At 33.6% G+C, this 26077-nt stretch overlaps 1 protein-coding gene and 1 long non-coding RNA gene across 7 annotated transcripts in view; one reads left to right on the top strand and one right to left on the bottom strand.

The window, feature by feature from the left end:
- Positions 1-591: 591 nt before the first annotated feature.
- On the bottom strand, positions 592-8240 carry LOC148611776 (uncharacterized). The gene is made up of 3 exons (XR_015924206.1): positions 8144-8240; positions 7814-7875; positions 592-1188 (listed from the first exon to the last, which is right to left on the bottom strand). It is a non-coding gene; the product is annotated as an uncharacterized LOC148611776 (long non-coding RNA).
- Positions 8136-26077, top strand: part of LOC148611777 (uncharacterized) — a 71381-nt gene continuing 53439 nt past the window's right edge. For 2 of the 6 annotated variants that reach the window (XR_015924195.1, XM_088592644.1), the window contains exons 1-4: positions 16575-16723; positions 17089-20349; positions 24008-24175; positions 24338-24459. Coding sequence is in view for 5 of the 6 variants with exons in the window: in XM_088592644.1 (XP_088448770.1) it covers positions 17124-20349; positions 24008-24175; positions 24338-24459 (3516 nt within the window). In the remaining variant the exon portion in view is untranslated. Of the gene's footprint in view, positions 8209-13584; positions 13722-14091; positions 14110-16574; positions 16724-17088; positions 20350-24007; positions 24176-24337; positions 24460-26077 lie in introns of those variants that run through there. The other 4 variants (XM_088592641.1, XM_088592640.1, XM_088592643.1 and 1 more) reach the window with 4 other exon arrangements.

A 26077-nucleotide genomic window follows, 5' to 3' on the forward strand; every position in this document is an offset into this window, starting at 1 on the left:
AGAATGAAAAGTGCTCAAGGTCACTGAATGATTGATTAATCTAAATCAGGTCCTTGGCTATTTTATATCCGGACTATAAGTCGCCTCTTTGTATAGAAACATTTGTATTAAATTATCATGGATAACATAGGAAATAGTCACACTGTGACAAAGATATGAAAATATGAAAAGTTTCTTAATGTGCATTTAAGTTATTATGAAGAACAAAAAGCAGAGTAAGTAAACAGATTTATCCATATACCAATTAACGTCGTTTCTTAAATAGGGATAATGAATATTTTGCGATTTTCCTCGGGAAGTTCGTCATGAAATAACACAATTTATCGTCCTTGTTCATGGTAAGAAGTTTGACCGAATATCAGCGACAATAATGTTTATCAGTTCATTGTAAAGCGGGCAGTCAAATACGAAATATATCTCATTTTCAATGCAATTTTGGTTACAGAATTGACAGACTCTTTCCTTGGATTGTTCATCATTGTACCGACAAGTTTCTATTCTTAACGGGAGTATCCCACTTCGGAGTTCAACTAAGTATGAACGTTCTTTTTTACTAAGGTCAGAATAATGTATGGTTCTTGTTCAAAAGTTGTTTTTATTAACTGAGCGTAAGTTTAAGCTTTAGAAATTTAACAATGTTATCTTTCCACAATGATCTATAATACCTATCATTACTAATTAAGCAATGTCAAACAATATTTTCCTTACGCTAAAAAAATCAATCAAGTCTAGTTTTAGGAGAATATTCTTCAGATCATCACATCAATTATTTTGCATTTATCATACATATAAAACATATGTAAATGAAACACTGTTTAGTCAATCGACTATCTTCAAACCTGATCAGTCTATTCCATAAACGAACCATATTAGTCCAACGACGGATTTCGATTAATGTTTCCATAGATTGAGAGTAACTGTGAATTTCTGTGTACTCCATTTTGGAAGATTTTTAATGTCCCCCATGTTCCTGATGAATAATCTAGTATAGGTGCCACACAAGAATAAAAAAGTTTTTGATATGATTTAAAATCCTTTAATTTATGAATATTCGATATCATTTTTCGTAATGCTCGACCATCTGTCTTCGACGGCGCTTCAGGGTTTGTTTAATATACTCCATTATATGAAAACACAATGCCAAGATATCTGTACTCGTCTACGTTATCCATTTTATTTCGGTCAATTCTGAAATCAAATTATGTAGGTTTACATCTAGGTTTCCTGTAATGGACGCATTTCGATTTGTCAGTGTTTATCAAAGAGTAATCAAGGGAACCAAGGTTATAGCGGTGATCAAAAGAATGTAATCCAGGGACAAAGACCAGACATGGAAAACAGACATACACAACAAAGAACATAAAGTAACTAAAATCATACATACAAAGTAACAAAAGTAAATGAGCAACTCGAACTCCACTAAAAACTGGGAGCATGGACCAGGTGCACCGACAGGGCAAGCGTCCTCTGCTTTTCTAGAAACACCCGCCGAGTGGCTCACAAAAAGTCAAGTCCGAGGTAGACAAACGAGGGAAGGAAAACTATGACCCGTTGAACAAATCAGCTCTCATGGTGCCGATGGATACACCACAACGATCCACGAGCCCATGATAACGGCCACAAAACTTCTGCAGCGACGACTCCAATCTTGTAGCAACATAACTCTGTTCCAGAAGCCTACTTGTCAGAGTTCTAGCGCGATACAAAAAGTCTGCGCAGCCCCGGCAAGCTCTGGCATAACGTATGAGTTGTGATATGAACACTCCATACGCAGGAGCCGAAGGGATGAAAGGAAAGTTGACAATTCTGAATGAAAAGTCATCACGTTTGTCGTAAAGTTTGGTCAATAGTTGTCATTTACCATCGATTTCTAAGTGTAGGTCAACATATGAGGCCGACTTCACAGTGTCTGTAGTATCCTCTATCTCAAGTTCTTTTGGGTAGATGCGATGTATCAAATCCCCGAAATTAGGATTGTTTAAAGATAATACGTCATCTATATAGCGGAAACTGAGATTGAAGGATCTAGCCAAACGATATTCTTTCTTTCTGATCAGATCAGCTATAAAGTCAGCCTCATAAGAGTGAAGGAATAGGTCAGCAAGTAAAGGAGCACAATTTGTTCCCATTGGAATGCCGACCGTTTGTTGAAACTCTCCAACGTTTTCACCAATCATGCAATCATTGATCTCATCTAGCATGCGTTGTAGATCGTTCTCATTAACTGCCAATAATGCTTTATCGTCAGCATAAAGTAACGCACACAGTTTTTAATCAGATAATTCGATACCAAGGTCGAAATCGGTTAGTGCCAATAATAAGTTATTAATGAATATTGAAAACAATGTCAGTGCTTAGTTATCTCTCTGCTTCACTACTATATTACAATAGAACCAGTTGGTTAACTTTCCGTTTATTCTGACACAAGATTCAAAGCATTGGTAAATACTTTTTTTATAGAGTTATATATTTTACCATCCACATTGGTTCTGAGTAATTCATACAACTTCATGACTCTATCATTAAAGTCAAAGCATTAAGGGTGAAAATATGGTCTTCACACGAACGATTTCTCATACATCCATTTTGTTCGTCAACAAGAATATTGTTATCTTCAAGGTAGTCTGTAAGTCTCATATAAATGAAGGCTCTGAACAGTTTACTGATGCAAGAAGAGAAATTGATACCTCTATAGTGCATCCGGATTTACTATCCTACAACTGTCTTTCAGAATTGGCATATAACAGAACGTCTCAAAATTGATTAGATGATGCTCGTGTCAAACACTAACTGAAAAAGTTTATGTAGTGTCTCGATAACTAGAGACAACTGTAGCACAATGTATGGTTATTTATTTTTTTTGTCATTCATAACGATCATATTGAGTCCTTTGTAATATTACTGTTCATCTGTTCATTCAGTATATATATTGGATGGTCCATGTTTTGTTCAAGTAATTGTGTGTGGAGTTTAACCTGGTTATAATGACCATTACTGAACTCATCACTGTTACTTCCGTTGTATAAATTGTGAGTCTATGCGCCGTTTTTTAAGCAAAGCATGTTAATCACCCACTGAATTTTCATGTTTATCAATAATTTCCATCGGTACAGGTTTGTATTGTCTTGGACCCCTAGTCTACTAATTTTCTCCCAGAATTCCCTAGGATTATTCGTTGACATGAAATCTTTGGCATTAGTGTTCGCTCTTCTAAATTCTCTCTCTGTTTTTGGTTATAATTTATCAAATTTGTCTCAAGTTTGTAAACTTGTGGTTATGCCGTATTTCCACTACGCTTTAAGAATGCCTATTCACTTTTGCGCATATCCTCGGACAACTCCGAAAGTGTATCACTACAGCACTAGTACGGCATATTGTGCTTATATCGTTTTTTTTTATTATTGACCACAGTGATATTGCTAATAAAATTACAAATTAATTTGAGTAAGAGTACGAATATTGCACCCCACCTACTATACTGTGTTTTGTTGAGCGAGTGATTTGTTTACAGCATGAGCTGTTATGTCTTATATGGAGTGATTTTGAATATCGGCAAAAATTACTGACGCTTGAGAACAGAAGGACATCTCAGAAATATCAGAATCCCAGTTCATGGCTAGAACGTGAAAACGGGAAACAAAGACGATCAACATACACAATGTTGACAGCAGAATATATCGTTGATCTGTTTCATTTGTGTGTTTTTAAATTATAGTCATTTGTTTTAGTTTTGTATTCTTCTTTTTTATGCTTCAGTACCCTTAATCTCTTAAATAGTGACGTAAAATATCAACTCAGAGATGTTACTTATTTCAAATGATATTGCTGTAGACTTTCATTTCAATTTATGAAAAGTTTATGGAAGTTTCTTTTAACGGTATTATTCGATAAACATTCCATAAGAATATTTTTAGGCAGACCTTATTTTGAAGCTTCGTTTGTAGTTGCATATCGGTATGTCTGTTACAATTTCAATTTTAATTGTTGACTTTAAATCAACTGATAAGTTTAATTGTACTTATTTGTTCAAAGTTCTCTGCGTTAATATTACATTTACTGTTTCGTGTTTAATTAGATTAAATGAATATACCTTCTTAATGTCTCATTATTCAATTTAAAACTGAGTTAAAACAAATGTTGTTAAAATTAAGGTGCAATATCTACCAGATTTTTAAATTAAAAATGAAATCGTAGATCTAAAGAAAATTAACTGAAATACCATAGATAGAACTGGATTTATTGAAATATGAAACACAAGCAAAAACAAACAGACGTTTAAACAGCAGGACACCCCAGAGACATCAGAATTTAAATACATGACTTGAACATGAAACCATGAAACAGAGACAATCCACATTCACAATGTTGACATTATATTTCCAAAAACAAAAAAAAAACAAAAAAAAACAGTGACATATGAAGCTACTAAAGATAGAAACCAAGACAACACACGAAAGCTAAAAACACTCTCAGTGTGAACTCACACGAAAAACGGGAATGGTCATAATCAGGTGCTCCAGATATTAATAAGACATGAATCAGTTACTTAAAATTCTCTGGAAAACAACAGTCTGGTTAACAATTACAAAGAACTAAACTGTAAAGAACCAAACTCCTTTCCAGAGAATAAAGGACATATAAATTAAAAAGGTAAATGTCTAACATATCTAGATAAACCACAACATACAGACACCTTGATCCTGAAGAATATGAAACCCGATATCTGCACATAGACCAATTCAGGTAAACACCATCACAAAAACAAAATCGAATCGTCCTCCAGTACCTGATAGACATAAAAAAGACTTTATTGCCCTGTCTATTTAAAATTGACAAAAACAAAATTTAAAAAAAAAGTCCAAAGTGATAATAACATAGGTGAAATTTAAAAAAAAAATGATTACCCAAGAATAAAAAATATCTTGAAAGAGTAATCAAGGGAACTAAGGTTAAAGCGGTAATCAAATGAATCTAATTCAGGGACAAAGACCAGACATGGAAAACAGACATACAAATCATCGTGGTTACTGCAAGCTCTGGCATAGCGTATGAGTTGTGATATGAAAACTTCATACGCAGGTTCTTTATGGATATTGCAACAAATGAAAGGAAAATTGACAAAACAAAATAAAAAGTCATTGCGTTTGTCGTATATTTTTGTCAATAGTTCTCCATTACCATCGATCTCTAAGTGTAGGTCAGGATATGTATATTCTTTATCGCAAGTTCTTTGGGGTAGATGCAATGTATCAAATCCACGAAACTAGGATTGTTTGATAATAATACGTCATCTATATAGCTGAAACTGAGATTAAAAGATCTAGCTAAACGATATTCCTTCTTTTGGCCTGGAAAAAAAATAGGTCAGCAAGTAGAGGAGCACAACTTTTTCCCACTGGAACGCCGACCGTTTGTCTGAAAAACGCGACCATCAAACTTGAAAAATATGCTGTCGATAAAAAATTCCCGCATTATGAAAACAATTTCTTCGGTATATTTTGTAGATGATTGCAATTGTTTTTTTTTCACAAGGTATTAGGAATCTCTACCAAGAAGTACAAATTTGTATTTAGGTGTTCCGTCTTTTTGGAGTAACAACGATGTACTATGCTTTTGAGACGGGAATTCAACTGGAGTAAGGGGAATAGAATTATAAAGAGTTGAAAAATCATAGATTTTAATGTTATTGTATTCTGATCACAATCTTGAATTGAGCGCCTCCAGAAGATTTTTCGATTTTTTCTGAATTTTCACAATGAATTAATATCACTATGAGAGTAACAAGTGACATGGTAGGACAGCAAACCTTCTTTGACAGCTGTGAGTATAGAAGTTAAAAGTTTTGAATGACCAGGTCCCTACCAGTGTACCTTGTCCATACTCCCAGGTTTTTTATGGAATCGTTTACATTTGTTGTTTTGGTTATTTCATGATTTTTAGATGACTATTTCATCTCATACTTGAATGTAGTTTCATCCTATATAACCAAATTATTTAGGCAGATATCAATGACGTTGCAATTGACAACATTTCAATTCCAATTCTTTGATTTTGTCGTTTATTATACTGTAAACGTACTAGTTTTTTCGGTGTACTAATTTTCACTATTTTCGCGGTTGACAGAAAACCGCGAGAGATTGAACCCGCGAATAGATTTATTTTACACAATATAACGCTCAACATTTTTTGAAACCGCTAAAATTGAAACACTCGAATCCAAATATGTTTATTTGACGGAATCCTCCAAAATTAGCTGTCGCTGAATTTAAAACATTTATTGTACTGTTTGGACGGTTAAATAATTGCGATTTCACAACCATAGACGATGTGATAAAAACTAGTGATATGAAAACTTCGTCGTTACAAATGGGTGTTATGTGATTGTGTATTATTTATTCTCTATGATTTTGTCGCTTTAATATCTACTTCTTGGACAGCTAGATATATGCGATATCACACTAAGGACGATGTGATATGGACTAGTGATATGAAAAGTAGTTGTGTGATTGAGTATATCATTTTCTATAAAACCTGATTGGTCGAAAGCGATGTTGCGTCGTTTCTACCGTTATTCTCCTGACACAATTGGTGACGCCGTAGACGGACAATCGCTAGAATTTAAGTCATACAGAACGGCTTAAATATTTCTAAAGAATCACAGAGAAAAGAGTTTTATAACTCACAATAGTTCAATATTTTTATAGTGTCGAAATTAAATAAGAAAGTATTCAACTTTCACTCATTGTGAAACCTACATTTATCCTGATATATTGCCTTTAAAGTTCCAGCATTATATAACTGGCAAAAAACGTCCAAATGTGATCATTGAATATTTTTTATTTACATTATTAAAAAAATGTGTGATTCCCAAAGCAGTACAGAAAAGCTGTAGCATCTTCATAATGTTTATACCATGCGTGCATATACATATAAGTTAGAAAAATTAAGTACAAAAATACTTATCTATAAAACTTCTCTTGTATATACATACGTCCTTCCTATACATTTTTATTTCATTTCAAGATGATATGACTTGCTGCAAAGTCTAAATAACTGAACACTGATTTAAAAAAATAAAAAAGAAAACAATTTCAAATTTGAATTCCCTGTTGGGTCACCTGTACTTATTTTCTCATTCTAGCGCCATCTTGACACAAATATTTTCAGTTTTGATAAAAGTATATTTTTTTAGTCACTTTTAAAAAAAAAAATCTTTTTACTGGCAAATGTGTAGGTTTTGCACACTTCTGTCTTAATGAAATTGTAACACAGATACATCTATACGCCAAACTTCACATTTGATAGATTAAATTCGATTCTTCTTTAGGTAATTAGATAATATTCACAAGCATAAATGTATTTTTGAAATCTGTGCATGACTTCATATATGTTATGAACGGTAATTAAATGGTTTGAAATACTTCCTCATTGTCATATTACAGGGTATGTGTATTTAGTGAGTTTAGTAGATTTGATAAAGGGGTACAGAGGCATTTGAAGTCAAGTAAAATTGTTATTTGGCGTGGTTATCTGCGAAAAAGAGGGACATTTATAGTTAACAAACGCAAAATACACGTGACCACGAGCATGGCGTTAACAAAATAAAATACTGTCTTCATAAATGAAATATTCGCAGTGATAATAAATGTCCTCACAATTTTGTCCCTTTTTGTTCAAGTTTACCTTAAAATAACCTAAAAAGCCTTATATTTCATTCCAACTTTTTTTTTTATCACGCAAGCCTCGCCTTAATACACGACTATAATATGCCAAAGAAAGCTATGTTATGTTGTGTATACATGTACAATTTTACCTGCACGGCAATGCTATGAAGCTTGGAATTCAGGCTCCATTCGGTGTAACACACTACCCTACCTGAAACATAAAATCAACTCAAAAACGCATAAAAATGATAGATATAATTTAACTAATTTCTTCTTGTATGGTACGTGTAGCGTGCAGTATAATAGTCAGTATTAAGGTATTGAATGCATGTCATTTGAAACATTCTCTTTACGGTTTTGGGTTTAAATGGATTCAGTCAAACCAGGGAAGGATGCATTTTCAAAATATACACCTACTTTTTTTTCAATAATTTAAATCATAGGTTTATATTTACAAAAATAAGCCAACTCATTCCTACCTTGTGTTTAGTCACCTTTAATACAAAAAGAAGGAAGAAAATATTTCCGATTAAATCTTAAAAAGGTTAGTGATATCTAATCCGATAAACATATACGTTTATGTACTGCTTTGTTTAGTGGTATATAAGTCAGATTTATTAACGATATCAATGGATGTAGGCTTTACAAATTATTTAGTGTGAGTGAACAAAACATTTCTCTGCAGAGACGCTCCATTGCAAATTCTTATGTTGAAAATGAAATCCTCGCCGATGTTTAAAAAGTATTTTGCTCTAACTTTTGACTTTTTCAAAAACAGGCTTATGTAGAATGTCTTTTGTCCCATTAAAGGTGTGTAAATAACCTAAGAGGTTCATATAGAAAAATAATTGATGGTTACACGTTGACACGAATATACAAGGATGTATATGCCCTTTGAATACAGTTTGAATAAATTATTGCCACACTGTATCATAGCATGCAACACAACTTTTCTATGTAAAATATAATGAAATATAGAATTCACGAAGAATTTAAAATGCCATCAAGAGAGCCTTCCAGTAGACTTACCTTGTTTAGCAGTATACAAACTTGATTTTTTCTAACATGTATACACCAATACTGCCACATTACAAGCTCCATTCAGTTCTACGTGATCTTGTCCACAAATGCTTTCATCCAAAGGTAGAGGAAAGGCTTATTTTGTGAAGGACAAACTGATTCTAACAAAAATTACTCCGAGTCTGTTGTTATTATGATGTTGGAATTTGTGGTCGACAATGTTTTTTTTCATTGGGGAAATGTATTCTAGAAGACCATCGCGATACCTATGGGGACGAATTGTGCGCCACACTTAGCCGATCTGTTCCCAAATTAAATTCTATGAAGCCAGCTTTTTACAAGGTATCTACTGAAAGAGTAATCAAGGGAACCAAGGTTATAGCGGTAATCAAAAGAATGCAATCCAAGGACAAAGACCAGACATGGAAAACAGACATACACAACAAAAAACGTAAAATTCATACATACAAAGTAACAAAAGCAAATGACCAACTCGGACTCCACTAAAAACTGGGAGCATGGACTAGATGCACCGGTCTGAAAAAAAAAGATAAGCGAGTCGTCCGGTACTTTAATTTTATTTCCCGTCATATAGTTGATTTTTTTCAGAATAATTTTAGTTTCAATGATTACTTACATCTAATTATCCAAATGAACTTTAAACTTAAAGAGGCAACTAATAGATTTTCGTCTGCCTCATACCTAGACCCTACTTTGTAAATGGATAAAACAGGATGTTTGAAATCGAAATTTTATGACTAACTTACGTGATGATTTTTACCTCCCAATAGTTAACTTTCCCTTTCTAAGTGGTAAATTCGATAGGAGTAGGAACTTTTGCGCTCCGTCATAGGAGGCTAAATAGCCCGGCCTTACCCATCCCACCCCTTTTTCTGGTGTCTACTCTATGAAATATCCTTCAGGTGACGCTACGGTATTTACGTGGATCTGCAAAATGTACCAACAAACCTCTTTTAAAACTTTTAACTTCTATACTCACAGCTGTCAAAGAGGGTCTCCGGTCCTATCATCACACTTGTTTCTCTTGTAGTGGTATTAATTCAACGTGGATCATGGAAAATTCGATAAAAATATCTTGATAGAGATCCCTCATACTTAATAAAAAACAGTTCCAAATCACCTTCCATATTAACAGTTTTTTAAGTTTTCAAAATGCTTGATTTTCTTTTATCGACAACATATTTGTAAAATGCGGTGGACCCGTTTTGCAACAAACGGTGGACATTCCAATGGGAACAAATTGTGCTCCTCTACTTGCTGACCTGTTCCTTCACTCTTATGAAGCTGACTTTTTTGCTGATCTGATCCAAAAGTAGGGAAATCGTTTAGCTAGATCCATTAATCTCAGTTTCCGCTATATAGACGACGTATTTTCGTTAAACAATCCCAGTTTCGTGGATTTAATACATCGCATCTACCCTATAGAACTTGAGATAAAGGATACTACAGACTGTGAAGTCAGTCTCATAGTTTGACCTATTCTTTGAGAGCGGTGGTAAAGAAAACTATTGACCAAACTTTACGACAAACGTGATGACATTTTATTCAGAATTGTCAGCATTCTTTTAATCTATAGCAACATCCATTGAGCACCTGCGTATGAAGTTTTCATATCACAACTCATACGTTATGCCAGAAATTGCCGTAACTACACAGACTTTTTATACCACACTGGACTACTTACAATTAGGCTTCTGGAACAGAGTTATGTTCCTACAAGATTGAAGTCATTACTACAGAAGTTTTATGGTTACTTTTGTTACTTTGTATGTATTTTTTTTTTGGTTATTTTATGTTCTTTGTTGTGTGTATCTGTTTTCCATATCTGATCTTTGTCCCTGGATTACATTCTTTTGATTTCCGCTAGAATCTTGGTTCCTTTGATTACTCTTTAACCGATATTATAGCAGTCTCAAAGTATTTTGGCCTACTGAAACACTTGTCTCAAGATATCTTCAGAAGTAACTTGATAACAGTTTCATTTTGATTTAAACATAGGTCAGCTAAAGACTGTACACGTGTTAACTGAACAAATACTTCACTATATAGAACTTGAGAAAAGTTTCTGACACAGGTGCTCTTCATTATTTAGGTCTTTCCCTACATGGGAATATTTTTATTTTTTTCATTTGACATTTCCTAAATTTATTTTGACATGGTCTCCCCTATTCATCTTTCAAGATACCATTACCAAATTTGGACCATCGATAGACATCATTTAGGGCTTTTACAGGATGAGACCGTGAAGAATTTCATCCATTCTAGAAGTTATCACCCCTTTATTGGCGTTTCTTTTCTACATGGTCTCCCGAACTCATTTTTCAGGATATCATAATCATACTTTGTGAAGATGTAGATGTCATCATGTTCTACTAGAAAATGACTATGGATTTCATTATCATTCTTATGATTTATGTCCCCTTAAAACAATTTCTTTCAATCGCCCATATCTTAAAAACCATAATCGATAGAATCAATCTGAACACTGTTTCATATACATAAGCCGAAGACCTAATGAATAAACTTAAACATGTATTTTTTTTTATCAACCAACACGAATGAATATCATACTATGGTTTTGAAAATTTATATTTCGAGAACGGAAGTTGTAGAGACATGGGACCTTCATCAATGATATTTGGTCTATGTTACCTTTCATGTACATACAAGGTCAAAGGTCATAGAGTGCAGAATCCGGTTTGCGACCTTGACATAATTGTATGACCTTGACCTCGTAAGTCTTTTCAATGTCAAGTAATCCCAAGATTTATGATGGTAGTTCCATGTCTCCACAACTTCCTGTTCTGGAGTTATTGCATCATATTTTAATAATCATTGTGCTCATAATGAGCTCTAAAATTGCCCAAATTGTTTTGTATTATTGTTGCATATGTCCTGTAGATTATCATACTGTTTTCTGTTTTGAGATGTCTTCTTTTGGATCTATTGAAATTTTAGTTTTTCAGAGCGGGATATATACTTTAAAATTCACAATAGGCGTACAAATAATCATTACACAGAATGAAAGACCTATGACTACAGGTGAAAAATTCTTTTATTTTCATTTTCATTGATTATTTACGTAGACTAAAGCTAGTCTAAGCATATGAGTAAAACATCCTACGCTTAGAATAATAAATCAGTCTAATATATAATAAACCTTAGGTTGCATCGCTTATGATAGCCCATATAGTGTTATACCCCTCAGTTGTTTGCTTAGGCGGGTTACTAGCCTCAATTAGAATTCATGTGCTGATTGGGGATACATTAACTGCATTTAGTTTTACCCAAAGGGTATTCAAATTAGCCTGACGTAACTAATCGATCAAACTGACCATCGATCACTTATCGGTCAAAAATAGAATTATTATCTATTGATTAGCTCAGTTGTTCGAACACTTATCGATCAAACTCTCTAAAGTGTTTGAACGATGATTTTGATGAGTAAAAAGTGATCGAGTTTTATTGATAAGTTACATGTTAGCACATTTACTTGCTGTTTACTAGTCAAGACTATTCATGATGTCTGAAAACATACTTCTTGTCCATTTTAATATTATTTAATGAATGAAGTCAATTTATTTCATATTTCAAAGATTTCTTTTTTCAAACTGCAAACTCATCTCTTATCGATCAGATATCAAACATGAATTCCTAATCAACTCTTTTAAGAGTTTGATTGACAAATGTTCGATTTACAGAACTAGTCAATCGATTTCAAAATGTGACGGATAAGTGATCAATGATCAGTTTGATCCAGTAGTTCCATTTACGTTAGAATATCCATCTAATTTTGAAAAAAAACATTAACAAAAAGTAACAGTGCACTGACTCGACATAAAACTGCGGCTAATTACTGCGGGATAATGCGAGGCTGTGCCGATGATTTTCATCGGTTCGAGTCGAATCATATATCTACGCCAGGGTGGATGATGAAAATGAGGAAATCAGTGATTGATTGGGAGTTCAGTTTAGTAGCGCACTGATTTCGCCTGGATGTTAAAAGCAAGTCAAAATCTTTGGTATAAAATATTTGACAATTTACTGGTTACATTGAGATTTTTTTTATTTTCTAAAACATCGCTACAGACACAGGCATATCGAACTACTTGAGAAATATAGACACCGTATATATGTCAGAGGAACGCCCCCGTCAAGGAAAGGAAATAAACAATATGAAACGAGAAATCGTCCCTCTTGTCATAAATTTTATTTTTGAGTTTACCTTGTGAAATGGAAACATCAAAATCCAGAAAAGAACAATTGTAACTTTCCATATTAGCTTTATTTATAGTCATTTTCTAAGGGTAAATTTCAGCAGGGTAAAAAGTCTGAATTATTCAGTGTAAAAATATCATCAACGTATAATAATTTTAATGAAATTTGTCTATTTAATCAAATTTGGAGTCTAGTCATAAACTAAGATTCATAACAATACATGGATAGAGCTGCTATAAAAGAAGCACATTTTTTCCCATTTATCAAGACAATTGAATGAATTAAACGTGTCCTCACAGATCCAGGAAGTAAATTTGTCTCAGAAAAATCATCTTTCTTTGTAACAGCAAATCTATTTTCGATCTGTTTCTTGGAAACACCATTTGATAAGAAAAGAAAATTTCTTTTTAATAAGGTAATGTGGAAATGTCGGGTAAAGTATGGAAAAATCATAACTGTCCAAATTTTCTGCTGGTTCATACCAAGCATGTAATTTATTCAAAACTTCCATCGAGTTTTTCACAATCCATATAGTTTACATCATTATATTCATATGTTTTATTACAATAATTTATAACTAGTTCCTTTAATTTTGTGAGAGCACTGGTTGGTTAAACATGTTTAAAAGACAGTAATTTTAGTTGAATTACACCTAATGTATGAGTGTTTCTTCGTCATTCATTGAAGACATTTGGTTGGCCTTGAGCTAAGGTTTTTAGTCTTGTGAATATGAATTCTGATGAAAACATTTGATCATCATTCTGTGGCCTGTGGAGTTTACACAACCAGTTTTACAAAGTAAAGTCAACTTTTTTTCAGTTTTAACGTAAAAAATGTATTTTTAGTCTCTGAAAGAGGAATACACACACATTTTTCAATTTTCCCCGAAAAATTATCTACACCATTACCTTGGGATTGCGTAAAAAATTCAAGCGAATATCTGCAATTGTTATTATTTTTTAATCGCATTTGACATTTTTACCATCAAATTTAAACAGGAATGCACGTTTGCTTTTTCCATTTGTATATTTCAAAATATCCATAATACAAATCGTATGACAAACCATTTGATCTTCCAAAGTAGGATACAGTGTCACGATATATATACATCACGTGATTTGATGTATATCTGGACTGTGATTATAAATTAAAACTTAATCCTTTATTTGATGATCTATGACTACATGTAAATATGGATCGTTAATTTCGTTTCTCACATTCATGTGATTGACTCGGATTTTGACGTATTTGAATTGTCCTGTTATTGACGCTTCGCTATTTTTGCCGAAGCAATAGTATAATTTCATTTCCTTGTTCCCATTGTTTTTCAATATGTACTACACTTTCTTGCGTGCAGTTACCCATTCTCTAAATGTTAAAATGATAATACAGTCGTAACTGTTGTATTTAATCTGTAAGGCAATTGTCCCTTTATGGAAACAAATAAACTAACAAATATTTGTTAATATTCCCGAACCACCAAATGATAATACAGTCGTAACTGTTGTATTTAATCTGTAAGGCAATTGTCCCTTTATGGAAACAAATAAACTAACAAATATTTGTTAATATTCCCGAACCACCAAATGATAATACAGTCGTAACTGTTGTATTTAATCTGTAAGGCAATTGTCCCTTTATGGAAACAAATAAACTAACAAATATTTGTTAATATTCCCGAACCACCAAATGATAATACAGTCGTAACTGTTGTATTTAATCTGTAAGGCAATTGGCCCTTTATGGAAACAAATAAACTAACAAATATTTGTTAATATTCCCGAACCACCAAATGATAATACAGTCGTAACTGTTGTATTTAATCTGTAAGGCAATTGTCCCTTTATGGAAACAAATAAACTAACAAATATTTGTTAATATTCCCGAACCACCAAATGATAATACAGTCGTAACTGTTGTATTTAATCTGTAAGGCAATTGTCCCTTTATGGAAACAAATAAACTAACAAATATTTGTTAATATTCCCGAACCACCAAATGATAATACAGTCGTAACTCTTGTATTTAATCTGTAAGGCAATTGTCCCTTTATGGAAACAAATAAACTAACAAATATTTGTTAATATTCCCGAACCACCAAATGATAATACAGTCGTAACTGTTGTATTTAATCTGTAAGGCAATTGTCCCTTTATGGAAACAAATAAACTAACAAATATTTGTTAATATTCCCGAACCACCAAATGATAATACAGTCGTAACTGTTGTATTTAATCTGTAAGGCAATTGTCCCTTTATGGAAACAAATAAACTAACAAATATTTGTTAATATTCCCGAACCACCAAATGATAATACAGTCGTAACTCTTGTATTTAATCTGTAAGGCAATTGTCCCTTTATGGAAACAAATAAACTAACAAAAATTTGTTAATATTCCCGAACCACCATCATTGCTTTCAAACAGCCAGATAATTTGCGTAGTCTGCTTGTGAGGACCCAACTTGACAGGCAGGCGAGAGTCGCTCCTGTGGTGACAGAAGGTGTAAAAGTTGCAAACAAATGCATCACTTGTCATCATTCACCGGCACGGTCACGGGAAACACCGCAAAATATTTTGTAACGTGCAGTGCAAGAGTACCAATGTGATATATTTGCTCCACTGTCCCAACTGTGGCCTTAAATATGTTGGTGAATCTAAACAGCTTTTCACAAGCGCTTGAACGAACACACGACCGACCTAACAAAAAAACCTTTATTCCCTGTGAGCCAACACTTCAGATTACAAAACCACTGCCTCGATGATTTAAACAAAAGGCAATTTTTAATCGTGGAACAAAACACAATCTGGAGCGATCTATAGAGAGTAAGGCGGAAAGGATTTTGAATAAAAGAACTCCGTGTTTTATATCCACACGAAATATAATAAAAAAAAAATTAAGGTCTTCCTTTTTTGTATAGTTTCTTATCATCACAATGTTTGTGAATATGTTTAGTTTTGTATTTTTGAAATGTTCAAGATCAGCACAAAACATGCCTCTCTATAACACAACGTTCAGGATCTTTGCTAACCGTCGATAAAATTTTATTACGTCACAGGTATTCACCTTATCAGAAACTGAATTGTGTTCACAGACCGTTTACTTTCCTACACACTCAGCTTTGATAAGGCATTGAGGAATGTCATAAGGTGACCGAGAATTTTGCTGAGTATTAATAGTATTTTGTCTAATTTGAAGACATCATTCAAAATTGTTTGAGAAAATATTTTATATTTCAACTGATTGAATCGCTGTTCAGCATTTTTAACAAATTGTAGATGGACAACTGTGATATATTTTATTAAACGTTTTGTTAAATTCAAGTTCTTGCTTGTCCCTAGTATCCTGTATCTTTATAATATAAGCATTATATTAAATCGAACAATGAATGTCATCTTGAATTTTGCTATAATTACAACAGATACAAGTTCTGCTCTGTTATATAGCGCCCCTTTGAATGGCTTACACATCTGCACTTAATCTTATTTTTCTGTTGGTTCATTAGTTGCATTAATCTACACAATAGGGTCAAGACGGAACTAGTTATTTATAAAACAAAATTGTTTATTACTACATTTTTGCCCTTTTTATTGGTTCTCAGATTTACTAGTATTTAAATTCAATAATAGACCTTTTGACATGCATGAAATATTTTGAATTTAAAGTGCACTAAAAACAAATATTCACATACGAACACACGCAAATAAGAGCGTGATGCATATATATTATTACATCTGAAAAATTCGTTTTGTGCAGCATAATTTGGAATTAATAAAACGAACATAGTGTTTACCTATTTGGTAAGTTCGATTCCTTCTTCCTTTGATTTCACGTTGTAATCTGTCATATTGAAACTTACGTTAATGGTCGTCTATAATGATTTCACTGCTTTAATTTCATGTCCAACCAATGTGCGTCTTACGACTTACAAAAGACACGACAATTTGAAAAAAATCAAGGAATAACGTTGATGCGAATGTTATTTTATCAGCCTTATCCAAAACTCTTTTTTGTGCAGTTTCATTAAGATCATCATTAATGAAGCTAAACGAATGAACTTATTAGGAAAACGCTGTGATAGCTTAGACAGTGAAATCATGTATGTACATACATGAGATAGTGAAAATTAGTTGGTGTTTCTTTGTTTATTTTGTTTATCTTGCAGGACAAACTTAGCTTGTGGCGCTTTGTGGAGACAAAATGAACTGCATACATGTAATTCGTTTCAAACTAATAGTGATTTTGTTGCATTCAAATTTAAATGCGTCACAAAGCATCACCACTGAATCAACAGAAACGCCTGTCTTGTCAACTACATCAACGACTGATACATCTGAATTTTCCACTGATTCAACAAATTTTCCAGTCACTAACGCAGATATTTCTACTTCGGCGACTTCCAATACGACATCCGTCGAACCTATAGAATCAACATCTCCATCTCCGGACTTCACAACTACGGATCCTCGCGAAGGTAGTGAAACATCACAGTCCACAGCGTCAACTTCGGACTTTCCAACTATTGGTCCTCCCGAAGTTGATGAAACATCTTCGTCCAACGTTTTAACACTTAGTTCAACACAGCCTACTGAGTCAGGGTATCTGTCCTCTGATCCCAAGATAACGACAACAGTCACCACAGTGGGACAATCAGTTACAACATGCGTTACTACTATATACTCAGCAGATAGTCCAAAGAACACGATTCTGGGCGTAACAGCTGAATCCACGGCCACAACATCTGTAACCACTTTGGGTCAAACAGTTACAACATGTATCACAGAAATATATTCATCTGAAGCATCAACTGGAACAACATTTTCCGGAGTCACAAGTATATTCTCTGAAAAAACGTCTTCATCAAGTGACTCAACTGAGGGTAGTCAGTCAGGGTCCATGTCTTCTACACCGACAGAAACGTCAGGTACGTCCGTTGGACCAACTGTATCTCAAACATCAATGTCTACTCAAACCAAACCTCCAACGACTGTCACTTTAACTGAGTCTACAACAACTACGTTCACTTCAACTGAATCACCTACAACGTCTTTTCCACCAACTCAACCCCCAAGAACAACGACTTTTTCATCACCTGATCCTTCGACGACTACTTCACTTTCAACTGAACCTTCAACGCCAACGTTAACTTCCACTGAACCATCTACATCCAGGTTAAATTCAACTGAAGCTACAACAACTATGTCCACTTCAACAGAACATCCAACACCGACGTTAACTTCGACTGAATCTTCAACAATTACGATCACCTCAACTGGACCTACAACAACTACGTTCACTTCAACAGAACCTACAACAACTACGTTCACTTCAACTGAACCTACAACAACTAAGATCACCTCAACTGAACCTACAAAAACTACGTTCACTTCAACAGAACCTACAACAACTACGTTCACTTCAACTGAACCTACAACAACTAAGATCACCTCAACTGAACCTACAAAAACTACGTTCACTTCAACAGAACCTACTACAACTACGTCCACTTCAACAGAACCTCCAAAATCAACGTTAACTTCAACTGTACCTTCAACAACTACGATTACATCAAGTGAACCTAGTACAACTACGTTCACTTCAACAGAACCTCCAACACCAACGTTAACTTCAAATGAACCTTCAACAATTACGATCACCTCAACTGAACCTACAACAACTGAGTTCACTTCAACAGAACATACAACAACTACGTTAACTTCAACAGAACCTACAGTAACTACGATCACCTCAACTGAACCTACTACAACTACATCCACTTCAACAGAACCTCCAACATCGACGTTAACTTCAACTGAACCTTCAACAATTACGATCACCTCAACTGAACCTTCAACAACTACGATCACCTCAACTGAACCTACTACAACTACGTTCACTTCAACAGAACCTACAAAAACTACGTTCACTTCAACTGAACCTACAACAACTAAGATCACCTCAACTGAACCTACAAAAACTACGTTCACTTCAACAGAACCTACTACAACTACGTCCACTTCAACAGAACCTCCAAAATCAACGTTAATTTCAACTGTACCTTCAACAACTACGATTACATCAAGTGAACCTAGTACAACTACGTTCACTTCAACAGAACCTCCAACACCAACGTTAACTTCAAATGAACCTTCAACAATTACGATCACCTCAACTGAACCTACAACAACTGAGTTCACTTCAACAGAACATACAACAACTACGTTAACTTCAACAGAACCTACAGTAACTACAATCACCTCAACTGAACCTACTACAACTACATCCACTTCAACAGAACCTCCAACATCGACGTTAACTTCAACTGAACCTTCAACAATTACGATCACCTCAACTGAACCTACAACAACTGCGTTCACTTCAACTGAACCTTCAACAACTACGATCACCTCAACTGAACCTACAACAACTAAGATCACTTCAACTGAACCTACTACAACTACGTTCACTTCAACAGAACCTACAAAAACTACGTTCACTTCAACTGAACCTACAACAACTAAGATCACCTCAACTGAACCTACAAAAACTACATTCACTTCAACAGAACCTACTACAACTACGTCCACTTCAACAGAACCTCCAAAATCAACGTTAATTTCAACTGTACCTTCAACAACTACGATTACATCAAGTGAACCTAGTACAACTACGTTCACTCCAACAGAACCTCCAACACCAACGTTAACTTCAAATGAACCTTCAACAATTACGATCACCTCAACTGAACCTACAACAACTGAGTTCACTTCAACAGAACATACAACAACTACGTTAACTTCAACAGAACCTACAGTAACTACGATCACCTCAACTGAACCTATTACAACTACATCCACTTCAACAGAACCTCCAACATCGACGTTAACTTCAACTGAACCTTCAACAATTACGATCACCTCAACTGAACCTACAACAACTGCGTTCACTTCAACTGAACCTTCAACAACTACGATCACCTCAACTGAACCTTCAACAACTACGATCACCTCAACTGAACCTTCAACAACTACGATCACCTCAACTGAACCTACAACAACTAAGATCACTTCAACTGAACCTACTACAACTACGTTCACTTCAACAGAACCTCCAACACCGACGTTTACTTCAACTGAACCTTCAACAATTACGATCACCTCAACTGAATCTACAACAGCAATATTCACTTCACCAGAACCACCAACAACATTAACTTCAACAGAGCAGTCACCAACAACATTAACTTCATCAGAACCACCAACATTTACTTCAACAGAACCTCCAACAACGCCTTCATACGAATCTTCAACTGAACCTTCATCAACAACATTAACTTCGACTCAACTAACAACAATGACCTCTACTACAAATCGGCCAACAAGAAGCACTCCTGAAACATCTTCACAATTTTCCACGACAACACCAGGTGAGTGATATACGTTTTTATATTCGAATTTAATTATGAATATAGTATTAAAATCGGTTTTAAGAACTATGAAGTAGTTATTGTGCTGGTGAAGGTGTCTTGGGTAAATAAATTTCAACTACATCAAGTTGAACTAAAACACCTATGTCCATTTATATGCTACACTTTTTCTTCAAACCAAGTTAAGTACATAAAACGCTAGCTATTACAAGATAAAATGCCTTATTATTAAGGCATGTTTTGAAAAAGACATCTCTCTACTCATTACAAAATAAAATACATGTAGCTACATTTTACATTTTGTCAGTTTGATACTTGTACAAAATGTATGATATCTATTATCTACCTAATAGTACTTGTGGAAAATAATGGCCATGGATTATTTAAAGATACGGAAAAGCATGACCATGCACAATAGACCATCCTTTTCTCAATATTATTAATATTCAATATAAAGTAGGTGATATTCTATATAAGTTCTCTGCTGTCTTGAGCTAGGAATCGCATTTTTTTTTTAAGTTGGATTCATATTATTAGCGCTACGTTTAACTCGATGATAAAAAAATTGGATAAAAAATCGAAGAACGGGAGCGAGCCCACCGTTACGCTTAAAATTTCATTTTATTTCAAACATTTTTTGCCGAAAAAAGACCTGTATCCGCCTTTGCGATCATAGCCATTGACAAGGTTTTTTTTTTATTTTCACGTTCCGGTTAATGAAATTGTTGATTTCTTTTCGGGGCATTATTAATATTTGCGATATATATTGTTTAAACATTGCTACTTCTTCTCCATTATATTCATAATCGAAATTACACATAATATATATTGCACAGATTTAACTCTGTCACAGTCATATATTTGGTATATGTTTGGTTAAGTTTTATTAGGGAATTTTCATACAATAGTTTTGAATTTAGTTAATCATTTTTAGAAGAACTTTTCCTTTTTGTCAGTTAATGTGGCCATTTTCCGTAGGGATTATTACATCTTTGTACAGTATGTATTTAGTTGCATTGTCAATTGTTCGTAAGCATGTACGTGCATTATTATTTAAGTAATTTTACTTCATATCGGTGAAAAAAAAATCCGATTCTTAATTCCACGTTAGAATCTCCATCAGTCAATACCACGAAGAAAACCGGACAAGAAAACCGGTCAATATCAGAATATTTCACGAAAATGACCAGCTGCGGATTTACAGCTACGCTCCTTTTATAAAACGCAGTTGCGATTCAGACGTGCATTTGACAAAGTCACAATTATATGTACAAAAAATCAAAGATATGTTTCCACAATGAAATAAACATAATAGTTTGGATAAACTGGTCAATATCGTTATATTTAGACTGCATGTAGGACAGTGGTATTGACTGCGACAGCGATATTGACTTCGCCTGCTGCTCGGTCATTTATCGCTATCTTAGTCAATACCACTGCTTTGTGGGCAGTCTAATTATCACGATATTGAACAGTTTATAAACAACTATTATATAAATCTAGCAGTCATTGTGAGATAATGTCATCACTTTCTGTCCGTCGTCGTTTCCATTCATCTCCTCAGAAAATACTTGACCAGTTGGAATGAAACTTGTTAGGGTATCCTGGACAAACTGATCGTTTAAAATTTTTGATCCATCGTTCATCGAAAAACATGGTCGTTGTTACTAAAAATAGTACATAGAGGTCAAAATATATATAATCTATATGCAGAAACTGAGATTAAAGTATCTAGCTAAACAATGTTCCTTCTTTTGGATCAGCCCAGCAAAAACAGCCTCATTAGAGCAAAGGATTTTTCACACCGGGGCCTTATTACAAAGTCTTCTCCAGTTTAGTTTTTTAGTTTAAATATATATACTTAACTTACATGTAATTTTAGTTGTTTCAAATGCAAATAGAAGCTATAGGGAAGAATAATAATTCAGTTATTTTTTTCTCTCTCTTTCTCATCTTAATACATGTTAGTATGGCGAGCCAAATTGGCCAAAAATCTTCTTTTTTTTTTTTTAATTAGAAAAAAAAATTACAAAATCATTCTTTTAACATTACAAAATATGTTTTGATATTTAAAATATATTTTGTAATATTAAGAATTAATTTTCTAATATTACAACTCCCTACCTGGTAATTTAGTAATATCATGAAATATTTCACATTTTGTAATATTACAAATTGAATTTGAAATATTTGAAAATGAATTTGTAATAACAGAAAATGAATTTCTAATATTAAAAAATCATTTTGCAATATTGCAAGATCAGTCACATTTTTTTTTAAAATTTACAAACTGGTTTTCTAAAATTAAAAATTCGTTTTTTTTAATATTAGAAATTCAAAAGTCATTTTTCATATTCCCAACTTTTGGCTTCGAAGATTTTAAGCAACGGGGAGTAATATTACCTTCTACAAATTTGTCATCCGAGAGACCGGTTTACTGTCAAATTGGAGGAAAGGACTTCAAATTCAAATATTCAATTTGATTAGTACTTGGATACTTCAAATAACGTATTTCAAACCATTCTGGTACTTACCGAAGCGCAAAATAGTTAAAGTTTGTAAGAAAAATGACTACTGTTTACCCTTCCCACAATGAGACATTCAACCAGGTTGTCGGTTGTTGGTGGGTTACGTCCTTTTGAAATACTTACTTAAATGGCTTGCATTCCGTAAATATGAAAAACAACTACTGAATTTTTAATGTTAGAGAGTGGTCTTTGAATATTGAAAAAGGGTTTTGTGAAATAATTCCTGAAATGACAAACCCAAAAGTCCTTATTGACTTATACAAATCTGGTGTCCTTCCGTCCACTCTATATGGTTGTGAAGTATGGAACAATTATTTGAAAACAAACGAGATACCCCGTTTAAATCGTTTGCAACACTGTTTAATCAAACGTGTTTTAAAAGTAAAGACGTCAAATCTATCTGACTTGTGTGAGAGCATTGTGGGCTTACATCATATAGGTAGACAGATATACAAAAGAAAACTCTTGTTTCTACAGGAACTTTGTATGTTGGATATTAGCTATGAATCCAAACAGATATTCTTGACTAGGCTATTTTCCTACTTGATGCACGGAAATCATAAACATTATCATAATGGCCTTATTCCTGATGTATGCAACATTACCTACGACCGAAAAATATTGCAAGTGTTCAAACTGAATCATGGAAAACTAGAATTGGCAGTGATTCCCAATTCACAAGGTTTCGAAACATACATAAAGCTGTGTCATTTGCGAATTACTGGAGACGTTTAAGAACTAGTAGTGAAATCAGAACCTCATTATTCATTAACTACCTGGTAATTTAGTAATGTTATAAAAATATCATACATTTTGTAATGTTAGAAAATGAATTTCTAATATTCAAAAATCTCTTTACAATATTGCAAAATCAGTCACATTTTTCAATACTACAAAATGATTTTCTAATTCTAAAAAATTGTAATTGAATACAACAAATTCATTTCTAATATTTTTAATATTAGAAATTTAAATTTAATTTTTAATATGAAAAAAAAAGGTATTATGATATTAGAAATCGAATTTGTAATATTACAAAATGAATTTGTAATATTAGAAAATCATTTTTTTTAATATTAGGAAACACCCATTTTTGTCCACTTCGGCTAGCCAATATCTGATTGTTTTAGATGGAGGTTGGTCCACATGGTCAGGATGGTCACTATGTACTGTGACTTGTGGTAGTGGTTCACGTAGTAGGTACAGAGCATGTGACAACCCAGCCCCTCAATATGGTGGAGCAAACTGTACTGGAGACTTTGACGAGAAGGAAAATTGTAATGAACGAAAATGTTCAGGTTAGTCACTATCTGATTGTTACTATTGGTCTGAAGGAAAATTGTAATGAACGGAAATATCAAACTTTCATTTTCTAATACTAAAAGGCAGTATTGCAGATCTTTGAGTTTATCTGGCAGCTTTTTTTTTTTTTTTTTGAACATGTGACTTTCTTCTTTCAGAACTTTTTCCATATGGTCCTTCAGTAGGTGATTCAGTACTTAATGGTGATGATGTATCTACCAGGCCTCTTCGATGCGTTTCATCCATTCCATTCCTTGGTGGTTCCCATACATACATTAGAGTAAGTTGATCAGAACGAATGTTATAATTTTCAAAGATTTGTGTTATGAAACAGACCTCTGCGGAAAATAAAATAATCATGTTAGAAAGTGGATTCACAGCAGACTCACAGATTTAAAATTTCCGGACTATACTGGTTGACTATTTACTGTACATCATTTAAAAAGGTTCCATAATGGGTAAAAGTTTAATATTGTAAAATATCAGCTTAAGTTATTAATTGAGTGGATGATAGGTTTTAATTATTTTGTCTGTATGTCCAAATTTTGTTGCGCTATTATCTCAGGTTCAAATGGATGAATCGATTTAAATTTGGTATATGGCTTTATGTACCGATTAAGATGTGGCATGTGTTGTAAGTGGTTTTAGATTTGTAACTGAAGGTCAATGCTTTAACACACCCAAGAAACACAAAAAATGAAACATTCAATTCTTATAATTACATTCGACATTTTTCTCTTCTTTTATTACATCTCAATCAAAGCCTCTGTGATGGCAGATACTGTTTTAGTTGTTATCATTGGGTATTATGATAAGGGTATCCATCCTTTCTTTCTGCCTTCATCCCTTACTTTTATTACACTAATAGGGACACATCTCTTATCCGAAACTCCTCTCACACCTCTGAATGGAATCTAATGAAACTTTGATAAAGTCTTTTTTAATTTCTTTCCATTGTACACTTCCTATATTAGATCGGATTTTGATCCAAATAAATTTGTGTTTTTCTCATAGCCTAACATGGATTTTGTCGCTCATGAATATGGGGACCCATCTCTTATCCGTTGTTCCTCCTACGCCAGTAAATGTGATTTAATGAAATTATCACAGAATCTGAATATGAGAATGTGGGGAAACATCTCTTATCTGTTGTTCCTCCTACACCAGTGATTGTGATTTAGTGAAACCTATATAGAAGTGAATATATGATGATCTTCTATTTCAGTTTTTGATTTTAATGGAATTTGAAGGAACCTTTACTGATTGTTTATTACATAATGCCATTGCGCACCTCCTATTTTGTGTTTATTCGCATTTGAATCACTTTTGGTTTTTTTTATGCAAAACATGAACTTTGTCATTGGTTGACCAAGGTGGAAGACTACTTTCTAATCTGTGACTCCTAAACCGCTCAATAGAATTTGACGAATCTTTCACATGATGCCATTGTGCACCTTCTTTTATATTTGTTTTTTCATTCATATGCCTTAAACTAACTATGGAATTTCTTTATGTGTTTTCTGGGGGAATGGGGGGTATCAACAAGTGAGCTTTGCTCACAGTTTTTTTAGTTTTAGATTAATGCAGTAAACTATGATCAATAAAAGAAGTCTGGTAATTGTGGATGTGGCGCAAACAAATAGGTAGAAATGTTTTGCATGAAATATTATTTACAAAATAATTATCCATTAAAATTAGCATATATCGATATCTTAATGATTATATGCACAGTAAATGTATTCCTGCCTTCAATATGTCTGAAATAAATATGCCGATGTATTACACTATACATAATGTAAAAGTATCAGAAAATAGTTAACATCTCTATAACTGATAATTGACAAAATTATAAAGAATAAAACAGTTTTAAAGTGAGTTAGTTGATGTCTGGAACAAAC

This window comes from Perna viridis, chromosome 7, assembly GCF_037379345.1.
Source record: "Perna viridis isolate PV_CMFRI_1.1 ecotype Kerala chromosome 7, ASM3737934v1, whole genome shotgun sequence".
In the NCBI taxonomy this organism is placed as follows: domain Eukaryota; kingdom Metazoa; phylum Mollusca; class Bivalvia; order Mytilida; family Mytilidae; genus Perna; species Perna viridis.